The following is a 16,115-nucleotide window of genomic DNA, read 5'->3' as shown; positions in this document are numbered from 1 at the left end:
ATGATTCATTGACCCTCAGGGGAAAACAGTGTTTCCAGCCCTTGATTGTTGTCACAGTTCTTACGATGATTGGTGTTTTTCTTAAAGCCGCAGCTCCTGTAGTGAGGTGCGTATATGAGAATATCAGGTAGGTTTCACCATTGGAAAAAGTAAGTTTCTGCTCTTGTGGTTGTGAGGAAAAAAGCTTGCAAATATGAGAACTAAAGGCTCAGAAATCAGAAGTCAAATTGAGAGTGGCAGCAGTAGAATTCATGTGGCTATGATGTAGCCATGGTGGCATGTAGAATGGACGTTCACTTGGAATGGTCCCTTGCAAGTCTTCTTCCTTCAGCAAGAGTCAATATAGAAGGCTTCTTAAATCCATCAGCATTGTGTCTTCCAAGAGTGATCATCCTCTTGCTTTGCGTCCTTTGACCTCAGCTCTATAAACCTTCTGTAAAGTGTACCACCTTCTGCACGTTGGACATGACCCCACCATTGCAGTTGTCTTGTTCTCAACTGGTGCAAAACTGAAACTTGCTGGGATCATCAAAGTATCACTTCGTTTTTGACAAAATCAAACCAACAGATGTTAAGAATACACTGTAACTTTTGACACGGAAAACTGTTTAGTTTCCTCTCCTTGGCTATTTTTAACAACCATGTTTCTGCTCCGTATAACATAGTTGTCATCAGTCCTGCATGGAACACTCGTATCTGAGTTCTCATACAGACATCCCGCCATCCAAAGATAGGCCTTTGAAGACACTGAAGTGCCATTGACACGAGACCAATCTGAACATCCTGCTGTCAACTGTCTACCCAGATAGATAAAACTATTTACCCATTTAGTGTCATTGCCGTCTACATGCAGCGTTGGCCAGTCGTTCTTCTCCATTTTATAGGAGGGATGTTTTTGTTTTATCACCACTGATCTCAAGTCCCATAGATTCTGCAGTTTTTTGCACCTCTTCCAGCATTAGCTATAGTTGGTCCGTAGTCTCTCCAAGTAAGGCATTATCATCTGCATACGTGAGATCCTCTAAAGATGAATCTTTAAATTTCACACCTCTTACTTTGACCACAAGCAGCTTTATCGTCAGATAGTCTATTAGAACATTAAAAAACATAGGTGAGAGAATGCATCCCTGGTGTACTTCTGGTTCTACTTAAAAAACCAGTCTGTAATACAACTGTTGACCCTCACCCAGCTAAATGCTCCACAGCACAATTCCTCTACTGAGCACACTAAGTCCTCAGGCATCTCATACTGGTGTAGTGGTATCCATAGTAGTGACTGATGTACTGAGTCAAAAATGGCTGCCAAGTAATAAACACAAAGTTAGCTTCCTTTTGTTGCTGAAGTAGTTTTCCAGTAACATTCTGCAGAGCATATATAGCGTGGATTGTAGATTGACCAGTATGGCGATCATGCTGGTTGTGTCTCATTTTTGGGTCGAGATAGTATTTCAGTCAGTCCAGTCGTATGATCATGAACACCTTCCCTGGGACTGACAGCAGCATTATTCCCCTATAATTTCAGCATGATTGCTCTTTTTTTTTTTAAAGGAAGATGCAGCCCCTTTTTCCAGTCTTACAGAATGTGACGGGTTTCCCAAACTTTTAAGACAACTCTCTGAAGCTCTAATGAAATAACAACTCTAATGAAATATTGTCAAGACCAGGCATTCATTTTGTATCTGTTTGACCACTTCCTCTAATGTCACTAGCCTGTCTTCTGCTGGCTTCATTTTTTTACTAAGTTGTAGTTTACATCTTGGTGGGGATCTGTTCATTAATTCCCAAAAGCACAAACACCAGCACTTAAATCATATAACGATACCCTGGCACTAGTCTCCATTTTTGTCCTTAACTGGCAGAAGCCAAAAAATGGATGTCCAGTGAGGACCTTCAAAGTCTTGAATACCCTTCTCAATGCACTGCACCATATTATTCCGCTGTGGATTACGATCATTCAGACAGATCCTCTTGACTGCTTGTTCAAGATATTTTTGCCTCTGTTGCCCATTTCCTCCTCTCTTCATTGACTTGACTCTGACCTTCCAGCGCATTCATTCTACACAGCACTTTTTTTCTCTCCTATTATTTGATGATATTGTCTGTAATCCAGTGTTACGTTTTCATTCTCCTTAATCCCAGTTCTGCTCCAGCAATCTCCATGATAGAATCCCAATATAAAGTGCACTCTTACTCTGCAGTAGACAGCTGGTCATCCAATATAACATATTTGTGGGAAATCATTACAGTGTTACTGTTAGCAATCTCTTGTTCATGAAGCTTTATCAACACAAAAGCGGGAGAAGTCAAAGTAAAAGAACCCCAAATGTACATATTTTTTAAAATTATCTTGATTTTTTAAGACAGTCTCATGGGTTTTTGGAGGTTGGGGGCCCTGATTAATGATTTTTGAATGCTTGGAGTTGGCAATGCTGAAATAATGGAAGATAAAACCAGGATTTTTAAGGATAGTTCTTAAGGAAATCAAGATTGATTCAATATGGGCCCTAACCCAGTGGCCAAAAAAGCAAGCTAAGAGGCCAGTGTCTAACAGGTCCAAGTTCTCAGATTCAGAAAAAAATCTTAACAGAAAACCACAAATTTTCTGTTGGTTTAGGACCTAGAATATTGTGTAGACAAGGAGAAAGAAGATGAGACTGATTGCTAAAGATTTGGAGTTATGTGATTTATATTCTAGATAGCTTCCGGAAGGAAGTGGAAATAAAGACAGAAATATATGTATTCAGCTTGTGAAGACTGAAGGTAAATAAATAAAAGCAGAGAAAATCCTGCTTCATATGTACAACAGGTAAGGATGAAAATGACTTACAGAAATAGAGATCTGAGATTTGAAGATGAGCCTGAAAAGTCTCGGCTGGAGCCAAAAGGAAGAAGACATAAAGCAGTACTTGTGTCTTGAGCCTCTACCTAAAAATGGCATCAAATCTGATAAATGAATAAGGTGGTAGGCTTAATGATAGGTTATCTGGGTGGTGCAAGATAGATTTAGGATCTGTGGCTAAAAGAATGTTTGGGGTTTAGACGGGAATGGTGCATAATGTAGAGCAGGGCTGCATCTCCGCTGCGTAGCTGCAGACTCTCTAGTACTCCTAAGTGCTGTAATTTTTATAAACTGGAGATGGGTGTAGGAAGGAATACAGTGGAGACACGCAAAGGGGTGGGGCAGCTGCATGATAATAGATCTGTGAACGAGACACGGAAGTAGTAGTTTTCAAATGAAAAGCTAGGAAAAAATTTTGTGGTCACTGGATAATTTTTTGTTTTGTAAGCAAATGCAGTGGGTACAAAAATCTGAAATAGTAAAACTGTCCAAAGATATGTAAGGGGAAAGTAATCAGAGAGAAGAATGGTCTGCAAGAAAATGTCAGAATAACCCAGAGATGTTATCATAGCTGACATTACATACTCCAGAATGCATGCTCATTCAGTCTATGGAGAAAATTTGCTTATAAAGGAAGATTTTCAAAAACACCAAAGGAATTTAGGAGTGAAAGTCCCATTGAAAATAAGAATTCAAAAACGACAATACTGAGTTAGACCAATGGTCTGTCTAGCTCAGTATTCTGTCTTCCAACAGTGGCTGGTACCAGATACTTCAGAGGGGATGAACAGAACAGGGCAATTTATTGGGTGATCCATCCTGCCATCCATCCAGTCCGAGCTTTTGGCAGAGGTTTAGGAACACCCAGAGCATGGGTTGCGGCCCTGAAAATCTTGGCTAATAACCACTGATAGCCTATTCTCCATGAATTTATCTAGTTCTTTTTTGAATCCAGTTATACTTTTGTCCTTCACAGCATCCCCTGGCAATGGGTTCCACAGGTTGACTTTGCATTGTGGGAGAAGTAGTATTTCCTCATGTTTGTTTTAAACCTGCTGCCTATACATTTCATTGGGTGATGCCTGGTTCTTGTGTTATGTGAAGGGTTAAATAGCACTTCCTTATTCACTTTCTCCACACCAGTCATGATATTATAGACCTCTATCATATCCCCCCTTAGCCATCTCTTTTCCAAGCTGAACAAGTCCAATCTTTTTAATCTCTCCTCCTGTGGAAGCTGTTCCCTACCCCTAATTATTTTTGTTGCTCTTCTCTGTACTTTTTCTAATTCTAATGTAACTTTTTTGAGATGGGGAAGACCAGAGCTGCACGCAGTGTTCAAGGTGTGGGCATACCGTGGATATAAAGTATGTCATTATGACATTTTCAGTCTTATTATCTCTCTCTTTACTAGTGGTTACTAACGTTCTGTTCGCTTTTTTGACTGCTGCTGCATGTTGAGCAGATGATTTTGGAGAACTATCCACGGTGACCCTAAGATCTCTTTCTTAGGGTCCAACTTAGCTGTTACCACTTATCATTTTATATCCACAGTTGGCATTATGTTTTTCAAGGTGCATTACTTTGCATTTATCCACATTGAATTTCATCTGCCATTTTGTTGCCCACTTACCCAGTTTTATGAAATTCCTTTGTAACTCTTCATAATCGGCTTCGGACTTAACTATCTTGAGTAATTTTGTATCATCTGCAGACTTTGCCAACTCACTTTTTACCCATTTTTCCAAATCTTTTATGAATATGTTGAACAGAACTTATCCCAGTACAGATCCTTGGGAGACCCCGCTATTTACCTCTCTCCACAGTGAAATCTGACCATGTATTCCTACCCTTTGTTTCCTCTATTTTAACCAGTTGCTTGATCCCTGGTGAGGACCTTCCCTTTTATCACTGCCTACTTTGCTTAAGAGCCTTTGGTGAGGGACCTTGTCAAAAACTTTAATAAAGTCCAAGTGCACTAAATCCATTGGATCACCCTTGTCCAAATATTTGTTGATCCCCTTGAAGAATTATAATAGATTAGTGAGGCACGATTTCCCTTTACAAACGCCTTGTTGACTTTTACCCCAACATGTCGTGTTCATCTATGTGTCTGATCATTCTGTTCTTTACTATAGCTTCAGCCAATTTGCCTGGTACCAGCACTGAAAGTAATATTAAATTCTTACCAGTACAGGGGCCGACCTTGGGCGGAAGGGGCAGGGCTGGGGGTCAGCCTCCCCCAGACAGCCCATCCACGCTGCCCGGGGCTCCGGCGTCGATTTAAAAGGGCCCGGGGCTCCTGCCGCCGCCACAGCCTGGAGCCCCGGGCCCTTTTAAATCGCCGGCCCAGGGCAGCTGCCCCTTCTGCCCCCCTCCCGTCGGCAGCCCGGGGGGTGTGTGCAAAAGGAGCAATGACAGTAAAGTGCTGCTGCCCCCTTCCCCCCACTCCGTCAGCGGTCCGGCAGGGGTCGGGGAAAGGGGCAGTGACGTTAAAGGGCTGGCTGCGTACGGGTCAGTACCGGCTTCTTACCCACTTTCACCCCTGCCTGGTACTGAAGTTAGGCGTATGGGCCTGTGTGACAGTCTGTACCCTCATGCACATCCTCCCATTGGCATAGAGCATCTGTGCTGCTGTAGCCCTGCTAGGGTAGACTAGCTTTTAGGTGCTTAAGGGCCAGATTTTTAAACGTATTTAGGTGTCAAAAGTTGCAGCTTGATGCAGGCATCTTTACACGGCTAAATATCTTAAAGCATCTGCCCCTAAGTGCCTTTTGAAAACGTTTGTGTCTGTAGCGTGTCTCTCAGATATAATGGCTTGGAGCCTCAGCTACTGTAAACTGTCATAGCTCCATTGAAGTCAATGAGATTTTGAGAATTTATACTAGCCGAGGATCTGCCCTGTCATCACTGTTTTCCTTTTCCTTCTTCACTGTGAGCTTTGAGCACACACTTAGAGCTTTGAGCATGCTATTCATGGGAGGCTTTCCTCAAGAAAGGCTATTATTATTGCACATCAATGTACAATATAGCCGTGTGAGCAAGCCTACTTCTGGCCTTTTTTCAAATATGTACCTCACATCACACCACTCTTAGTACAGTCTGCTGTGTGACTTTACATCAGAGTTGATCTGTATGTTACAATAGAATTGTACTTCACGCTAATGACTGGGAGACCTGTTGAATGTTACTGAATTTTGTGAATTAGTAAGGGTGGGAGGAGGTATTGTTTCATGGTCTCTGTGTATATAATGTCTTCTGCAGTTTCCACAGTATGCATCCGATGAAGTGAGCTGTAGCTCACGAAAGCTTATGCTCAAATAAATTGGTTAGTCTCTAAGGTGCCACAAGTACTCCTTTTCTTTTTGTGAATAATCACAATATGTAAAAAAAAAAAAAAAAAAAAAACCCCACCCACACCTTAAACATAAGGCACCACAAAAAGAAATGTGTTGATTTATTTTCATAATTGTAATTTAGTCCAACTATTTTATAGTTTACTGGTAAATGTCCAATACGTAGTGTATTGCGTAACAGTACTATCAGAGTCCAGTCTCCTATTTTTGCTGAGAAGTGGGGAAAGACACTGTGTGTGAGAGAGAGAATTAAAGTGTGCAGATTATTGAGTTTCCACCATAGTTCATGTTCTAATTATTAAGCCTGTAGAAAAGAGAGCACTGCTGAACACTGTGTGACCAAAAATGATTTCAAACAAAGTCAGTCACAATTAACAGCAGAATTCTGTTTTTCCCAGTTTTTTTCCTTTTAGTAACCTCTGAATATTACAATTTATCAAAGAGGAAAAGAAACTCTTAAGAAGCAATTGCTATTTGTTTTGGTCAAGCATTATGCAGTTGCTCTGTCAAAAAGTCATTCTTGTAATCATCCTGTAAATCTCTTCAGCAATTTCATTTGCAACTCTGATTCTTATTTTTACATAGTTGGCCAGAATGTCGGCCATCTGACAGTGGTGTAAACTGGGGAGGTGTTGTATAGCGTTTGTATTCCCTGCACTAAAGTTGGTGCTGGAATTGTTTTCTAACCTGTTGGAATATTTGTTTTTCTTAAACGGAAAGGTCTACAAACGTTCATAAAATGTTTGAAAGATTTGTCTCTCAAATATCAAACTTGAAAAGAAAGGATTTTGTTCCATTAAATCCCAGTTGGTAGGAAAAGCAGCTTGAGAGCTGGGTAAGTGAATTAACGTGGGTTAAATTTACAATAGGAAGGAGTATGTGGGAGATGCCTATTCAGACTCTGTTAAGGAAATAATAGGATTAGTTCTTGTAGTGTCAATGCAGAAAATTTAAAATGCAGACTTCATGCTGACATGAAAACATTGTATATTATTAGCTGGATCTTTGCGTGAAATCAAGGAGAATGACCATAAAGATGACTTTGCTTTGAGACAGTCTGTTTGAATATTTTAAGGTGATACTTTTGAGCGCACACACAAAAGATGAATTAAGTATGTTAAATAGCCCACTGATGATTCCCACTAGATGCTATTATTTGCAGTCAACATGATTTTGATTGGTGCAACATAACTGGTAAAATGTCTCATAACCTAAAAGAATGATACATCAGTGTCAAACGTTTTTGTTTTGTTTTTCTTAAAGCCAAATTCCATTGCTGTCCTCAGATGTTAGTACATGTAATGGAAATATTGAGCCAAAACCTATGTTATATCCATTGTAATATTATATTTTGTTCAATGAAATTACACATTCGTTGTTCATATGTGTGTACTGTAAATGTACAGACATTTTTGTCCATCCTTCTGGATAAAAATGTCTTCAACTCTTCCTATACAATGTGCATTAGTCCAGCTGCCAGATACAGAAAGCATTATTTTCAGTTTCATGTTTGTTTTATCATTTCATAATCATTCATATGTACCTTTATTTTTAGCTTAAGTGAAAGACATGAAGCATTAAGACTGAATTGAGGTTATTTTGAGATCATCCGATGTCCTGCTAGAAGTTGCTGTGAGATATCATCGCCCTGAACAACTTCACGCAGAATGGTAATGAAAAAAGATATAGGGCTTTTTGTTGTTCTTTCATTTCTGTGTCTTCATACTCCAGTTCCTCCTCCATTAGAGAACTGGTCCTTATTACCATATAGGTTGTGGTTTCGTGAACACAGTATTCTACTGTCCCATAACTCATCATTCTGTGACTTCCCCAATAGCAATCGCTGTTGGAACAGGAGGCGAGGTAATGCAGCATTTTACCAGACAAAACAACTCGGTTAAGATTACTGGATGAAGTGTGTGTTTAAAACAGAGTTTACTGAATTTGTCATGTAAATAACCGACAGATTTAGGCCTGTATTCAGGAAAACACTTAAGCACAAAAGTGTGCCTAGGCACAAGCTTTAGGGCATGCTTATGTGCTTGTCTGAATTGGGACCTCAGTAATGAAGTAAATAAGGCTATTATTGCTCTTCGGATTGGTTTGTAACACGCACACAAAAATATCTTCTTTGCTGCTTTGGGTGTTTGGTAACTTTAGTATTTGTATGCGAACTTTTAAAAAGAAATAATATCACTTTGGGGTGAGAGTCTCATACAGCTAATGCTGCTGTCTGTCTTGAATTGCAACTAAACTAAGCATTCTTTTAAATAGATCAGTGAGCATAAGTCTTACATTATTTCATACCATTTGAAATGCTGTCCTCCGAAACTAAATGTTCTTACCATCCTGGAAGACAGTAATATATAGCAGTGAATAGATCGTAATTCAGAGTGAATAAAAATTCCTGTAAAAATAGGACCTCTCTCATGATGATTATGCTAAGTTTTATAAAAATATATATTTTACAAGGAGTTTATTGTACATATCAGAGTACTGTATACTACGGATTATAGCACCATACACTTTCCCCACTCTGGAATTCCACATGCCTGAAACACTACACTCTAGTCTTACCTCTGTGTTTATTTCACTTCCATTATCGCTAATGGGAGTTAAGCACTTGGAACAGGAGGTGATTATCATCCATATATATGTATTTAATCCAGTTTATGGTTTTGAAGTGTAGTGGTCTTTATATGTACTAAATTCTTTGTGCCTTTGCCGATGCTGACCATGTTTCCAGAATAAGCCCAGGAGTCTACACTCGAAAGCATACCGTGCAACTCAATAGGTTGGGGGCGGAGATCTTGTACCAACAGAGTTACATTGGTATAACACTTAGCATGGACACAGTTATATCATGTAAAGGTGCCTTACACAAGTATAGTTATTCCCAGTTTCATATGGCAATAGCTACACTGGGCTATGTCTACACATAACATGCTACAGCAGCACAGCTGCTTACTCCTGGGGGAATTCTGTGCCAAAAAATTTAAAATTCTGCGTACAGTATTACAAATTCTGCAAAATTCTGCATATTTTATTTGTCCAAATAACGCAATGTAATCACACTGGTTTCAATTATTTTGGTAAATTATTTAAACTGTAATACAGTGGCTGGAGAATGGGTTTGGGATTTGAGGAAATCCCCAAACCCCCTCTGTCCTAATAGTAACATAGCTAGTATTGATCCTTTACTTCTAGTTATTAGTCAACAAATATATGCAGCCATACGCTCAGTGTTACATCATACACAACCGAAGAGCAAGTGAGGGCTGGGGACTCAAACTCACAATTTATATTGGCTACTGACCATCTCCAGAACGGTCAGTAGCAAACAGTTCATGGAGCATATTTTGATAGGAAATTTTTTCAGTCCAAAAATTTAGACCAGTTCTAATCACTAAAGCACCATAAGCATTTATAACGCCACACTGTCCTTTACAATAAGGCTCCTTTACACCATTCTGGCAATGTAAAGAAGCTGTACAATTTTTACAGCTGTTTTATACGCCTGGGGGAATTCACTAAGAACAATGGGAACAATTCACTAAGCAGGCAGGCTGCTACATTCTGCTCTGCCTGAGGGGACAGAGCCTGCCCCACGCCTCACTCCTGAAAAACACCCCAAACACCTCAAAAACACCTGCCCCACCACGTTGAACGTGCCGCAGTAGCGAGTGAGAGGGACAGTGTGTCTCTCACACACGCACAACTGCCCAGCCCCCCTCTACCTTTCCAGTGATGATTTAAGTCTCTACTGGCCGCTCTGGGTGCCCAAACCAACCTGTCTGGACTGCCGGGGAGGGGCGCATGACAGCTCTTGTGGCTTCCCTTTGCTTCCCCGTCAGAAGTCATTTTTTTGCGGAGAAGCAAAAAGAATCTGTGGGGGCCGTGAATTCTGCGCAAGCCCAGTGACGCATAATTCCCCCAGGAGTAACAGCTGCAGCACTGTACACATTCATTAAAGCAACAGGAGGAGTTCTCCCATTGCCATAGGTAATCCATCTGCCCAAGAGTTGGTAGCTAGGTCGACAGAAGAATTCTACTACTACTTCACTCAGGAGGGTGGATTTTTTACACCCAAGTAACGTAGCTGGGTCGACTTAACTTTTAAGTGTAAACCTGGCCTGGTATAAAGCATCTTTATTCCAGTATAACTGTGTCCGCACTACGGGTTGTACTGCCTTTACTATACAGGTGTAGTTAAAGTGATACAACTTACTAGTGTTGACAAGACCTTGTATGAGGGGAGATTTTCAAATGTACAGAGGGCAGTTAGCCACTCTGTTCCCATGAAAAGTCAATGGGAGCTGGCCTCCCAACTCTTCTTTGTGCTTTTGAAGATCTCTCCCATGATCCATATAGCAAAAGTACAATTCACTGTTAGCTACAAGTCTCAGAACCCTTTGTAGCCACCTGCTTCAAAATTTATAATTAAGCCTATGTTTGGAAGCCTATCCCAGCGCATCCCTGACCGTTGCCACAGATAATTTCATATGCAGGTGCCAGTGTGGCCGGTATACCTGGACATATGTTATAAATACAGTTGGATATATATCAATATTTATTTTAATCAAAAGCATCTGCCAACATCCTAGAGTCACTGACGACGCCCTGTGACTCTCACTGTGGATTTTATCTTTTTGCTGAACAAAAGCTGTTCTCTCCATGAAAGCCTTAATTAAAAGACATCCCCGAACAGATTGGACCTTTGAGGGCCCGGGTTCCAAATGGAAAGCACTACATCCTGACGACAAAAAGTCATCATGAGTTGTGACAAGAACTCAGGGACACTGCTGCGGACCATATGATTTTGCTGATGCCTGGTTAAGCAACCACAAATTATACATAGTTGGAACCAACAGCTGATTTCAAAATGCTGTTTTCAATCATCCGAAAACCCCAGGAGCTCCCTCTGTAGTGATGGTGTTTTATTTAGCAGTCAAGTCCAGCAGCCTTACAAAATAACTCCTTAGGCTTCCTTCAGTTAGGACAAAGTCCTGGCCCCAGTGGAAAAACTGCAGTGGAAATGACTTCACTTGGACTCTTTATCCTGCTGTGGGGGTCAGTAGTCTACACCTTTTCAGAATCCTGTGAGCAGGGGCACCACATGCTAGTGGATCGCAAAGCAGGACCAGGGTTCTACTACTGGAGTTGTCACAGTCAAATCCCAAAGGAAAGTCTCGAAATCTACGCCGATTGATACCGACCGAGGACCTGGCCATTAGTGGCTCTAACACTTGAGCCCTTAGCTGAAATATCTAACTGTCATGTCTGCAGCAAACGGACACGTGTACAATGGTCATTTTAGTTTCTTTCTGTAGAAATTCATTTTAAAAATGAATCTAAATGTAATGCCAAAACCCAGGGAGTATCTGTTCAAAGCCAGGAGTCCACTAGTTCCATTTTGGAGAGGACATATTTTAAACCACTTCAGTAAAGTCCTGTAGTAAATGTCTGTGTCCTGAAGCAGTGACATAAGGGTACATTTTGTTGTTTCTGTTTTTCTGTAGGTTTGAAGCATTGTGTTGATCTTTATTTTACAAGTTTAATTTTTTACTTACTGATGGTGCATTGATTCGTTAATGTTGGTCAAGTATCATTATTATTTATTTAATTCTTTTCTTTTCTTTTTTTTTAGGTCTGAAAGGTTTTTATTTGGTGATGGCATGTTCAAGAACTTGGATCAATACATTGTATTTAATGTTAGGAGATGTTTTTAAGTTTTCATATTTATAAAAGTGACTTTCAATCTAGAGAATCCCAATGTGCTTTCAGACTATATATACATACTCACAGCACTGTGCACAGATGCACAACAAATGCAGCCACCTCTGGGGTGGGGGGGCATCCATGAGCTACCATGTTGACCGATCGGGGAGCTTTTGGTCAAGGACCCAGGGGCAAATTTGAGTCTTACCAGTTGTGCCATGCGATGTAACAGCCATGCAGAGCAGGCGGGACCTTTTTTTTCTTTTTTTAACATACCATCCCAAAAACACAGAGTAAATGGCCTGGTTCATAGTTTATCTATCTCAGAAACAGGAAGAGCCGAGTCACCTGTGCCCTGCACCAGTTTAGTATGAGCTCCAGGTTTAGCAAAAGTTCCGGTATGATTTGTGTGAAATTAAAGAAAAAAGAAGCTCATGTTCCAATCCCTACAAGCCCAGGCCAGGTTAGGATGTGTAGGGGCTCTATACTCACTCGCAGCCGTAAAGTCAGCCACTAGAAGCTTTGGGTGGAATTCCAGCCCTGTGGAAGTCAATGGGAGTTTTGCCATTGATTTCAGTGGGGTAGGATTTCATGCCTCCAGCCCACAAGCTTTTAGGCATATTGCGCTTTAACCTCACGTTTAAGACCATCCCTATTCAGCAAAGCACGGGGGGTGTGTCTGCACTGCAGTCCTGGGGCGTGATTGTAGTCTGTGTAAACAGACCCAAACTAGCTTTAATTTAGGTACCAGATCAGGGAACCCACAGTAGCATGAGCTTCAGTGTGGGCTTTACAAGCCTGCCTGGCTAATTACTCTGGCAGCTAGCAGAAGCCCACACCACGCTTTAATTCTCCTAGCTGCACTTGAATATCGCTCAGGTGTGTCTGCGCATGCTGCAATCACACTTGGTAATTGCAGTGCAGACATACTCTTAATGACATGCTTAACAGCTTTGCTGGGACAGGGCCAGAATTGGTGTGATAGTTGTCACATGCAGAGTAATTTCTGGTGTAATGCTGAATACCTACCTCATCGCAAATGGAAATTATGTGAGCGAGGAGGGAAAATGAACTTCATAAAGGTTCATTTTAGGGTTCCGGCCCTGTGATCAAGTGTCATGTGCCATGAACAGCATCATTCTGACTGCACGGGATAGATAGACCTGTGTAATAAAGAAGAGGAGAAAACACAGAAAACTAGCCCTGTGTGCATTTATTGTGGGGGGCGATTCTCCCTCTGTTGGTAGCCTCTCTCCCTCCCCATAGAACTTTTTTTTTAAGCAACTTTCCTTTTAAAAAGCCTATTAAAGTCTACTTTGATATTTGTGAGTTTTGTTCAGCTGTATATAAGAAATGTATACGGTCTGTTGCCACATAGCCCAGCCGAGGTGTAAACTACTATGAGATTCTGAAGGGACAGATTTTCATTGCTGAGCCTTACAAAAAGGACAGCTCAATTAAAAGCAGAAGTTGCACCCTGGTAGGTTTGGGGTGGGTATCTAAGTTCAGAAATCTCAGCAGAAGCTTCATCGGCCTAAAGATAGAAATGACCTCGTATCCCTTTCTGCCAGTGTATCTGTTTGAGGTCTTTGTGTCATCCGGTTTCACAGGTCTCCAGTGATTGGGCTCTTACAACTTCCTCAGGAGACTAGTCTGTCATCTAGCTCCCTGTTCAGAGTTTTACGTGATGTTCAGACACAATTTTCAGTTCCATGATTCATCCCATTTCTTCTTGTATCAATATAAATAATGCCTCTTCTTCGTTAGTGTTTATGGCTTTCAGAGACATGTAGGCTGTTACGGCGTTCATGCCCTTAGCGTGGATTCAGCCAAGCTATACGTCATTAAGCTCCAATCCTGCAAACACTTGTGTGCGTTACTTTCTATGCATGTGTAGCCCACTGAGCTGTTGAGTGGGACCATGCATGCGCCTAGTCACTCACGTGCATAAGTGTTTGCGCTATCCGCTAGTGAGTCCAGCAATAGGCAGGATCAAGGAAAGAAAAAAGTGATGTTTGAGTTTCCCGTGCAGCAGCAGAATGTTTAAATTGTCAGTCCTGAGCCTTTTCAAATGCATAATGGCTTTTCTAGTCCGATTGAGTTTGTAAAACCATTTTTTGTTAATAAACCTACATTTTGGGCCTTAAAGTATTTGTCTGTGATCCTTTGACGTGCTTTTGATGGATGTTAAGTGCTGACAACGAGCTCAGAGCTGCACATACTACGGGCTCAGTCTGGTAAGGAGCTACGCGCTCTGACCACAGTTCAGCTTGACCACATGCTCAGTTTTAAGCATCTGAGTTCTACTCAGAGATTTAAATTGAGCACGTACTTAGCTGGATTGGAGCCAGTGTGCTCAATACCTTGTAGAACTCTTGTCTGTTAAGGGATACTTATGATCCCTATCGCTGTAATATCTGAGCACATCACAAGCATTAATGAACTTATCCTCACATAGCCCTGTATGGTAAAGAAGTACTATTATCCCCATTTTAGAGATGGGGAATTGAGGCACAGAGAGACTAAGTGACTTGTCCAAGAGCACACAAGAAGTCTGTGGCAGATCCAAGACTAGAATTCAGGTCTCCTAAGTCCCAGTTCAGTGCCTTAAGCACAAGGCAATCCTCCTTTCCTACAGGAAACAAACACGCAATTCCCATATTGAGAATATTGCAATATTTTTTTAAAGGGTGGCAGACAGTACGATAATTAAGGTTGAGTACAGTAGATAGTGTATCTATTAAACTGTTTACATTATCAAAAGATTTGATGTGGTCCTTACCAGGGGGACTTACTATGTTGCCATAAATCAGCACATCAATACCTGTTATTTTAGAAGGACTGGTGAATTTCAGGCATTTTTGACTAGCGTGGAAGACTCAATCCTAATATGTTCTTTAGTGTAGTATATTGTTCATCTTCATTTTCAGAACAGTGTTCCTTAAATAAAATGCTTCTGCACTTGATCAAAGGGAATAAATGTAATCAGCAAATCAGCCACTCAGGACAATTCCCTGCATATGGTACGTGTCCTCTCCCATGAAGGAGAGGCACTTTAAGAAACATCCTCATCCATTTTAGCATGTGATTGGCCAGGTCTTTCTGTGTCATTTTGCTCATCTAGAGGTATCATCTTGAAAGAACTGAGGCATTCTGAAGTGAATTACAGGACTGTGAAGATTGCAAGACTGGTGGAATGGAAATGACCTTGGAAATGGTATTTCTTGAAGATTACTGTAGATACTGCATAGGACACGGTGTATGTACTCCCAATAAATAACCTGCCTGCCTGACATTCTTAAAACAAAAATTCCCATACATGGGCTGGGCTAGTTTATTTTAAATGTTTGGCTTATTTTTTTACAGTTGTCCTTATTTTTAAGTAAAGTTTTTTGGCCCTTTGGGTATTACATGCTTTTATAATCTTTCCATAATTACATTTACAAATCTGCTTTTGAGCTGCTGATATATTAAATCTTGCAAACTGAATCCCTTTATGTGTTAACCTACATTTGTATGTTGTCTTCATTCCTTTTGGCTGTAATTATCCAAGCTCTCATACCAGGATTAATCCAAGAGCCGCCGAATTATGCTTGTCATTTTTTTTCTTTCTCTGTAGCAAACTTTCTCTTCTTTATAAACAGGCTTGGCAGAATTTAATTCCAGTGTTTTATAATTTCAGTGGATAATATTGATGACTTTTTGAACTTTTTTCTATTTTTATCCATTGTAAAAGTTCAATTATGCAAAATTATGAGTTGTAAGGATTTTTAATGTAAATGTTGCGCACGTGTGGGAAATTCTGGGGGTTCTGGCAGACAGTGAGGTGGTCACACACTAATTATTTAATGCCAGTAGACATTGAGACTCGAAAAGTTAAAGCTTTATACCAAAAAACAATTTGTATATTTTGACAAGTAAATGTCCTTAAATCAAACTCTAAACCTTCTCACTCAGCATTTTTCTTACTTTGCCTGTGGCTACATTTTGATGATCGTCGATGGAAATATTGTTTTCATTGGTTTGCGTGTCTGTGGTGAAATCAATGTTTATGGACATTTGCAGATAAAAAATCAAATCCTTCCCAGCTTCTGTGGAGAGCCGTGTTCGTTTCTGAAACGACTTCCCATGAAGCAATTTTACCTGTTACCCCGCAGAAGTGATGCTCAGCTTTAACCGCAGAGGTTCATTAGAATTCAGGA

General features: G+C 40.6%; 1 protein-coding gene across 1 annotated transcript in view; it reads left to right on the top strand.

Annotated features, from left to right (window-relative positions):
* Positions 1-15,857, top strand: part of LOC114021560 (XK-related protein 6) — a 92,281-nt gene extending 76,424 nt beyond the window's left edge. The window contains exons 2-3 of the mRNA XM_037893856.2: positions 7,751-7,865; positions 11,843-15,857. Of these exons, the coding sequence (XP_037749784.1) occupies positions 7,751-7,787 (37 nt within the window). The 3' untranslated portion in view covers positions 7,788-7,865; positions 11,843-15,857. The remainder of the gene's footprint in view (positions 1-7,750; positions 7,866-11,842) is intronic.
* The last annotated feature ends 258 nt before the right edge of the window (positions 15,858-16,115 follow it).

Source organism: Chelonia mydas, chromosome 3 (assembly GCF_015237465.2).
Source record: "Chelonia mydas isolate rCheMyd1 chromosome 3, rCheMyd1.pri.v2, whole genome shotgun sequence".
NCBI classification, from domain to species: Eukaryota; Metazoa; Chordata; order Testudines; family Cheloniidae; genus Chelonia; species Chelonia mydas.
The sequence above is the reverse complement of the archived record's forward strand: the minus strand, read 5'-3'. Positions and strand labels throughout refer to the sequence as shown.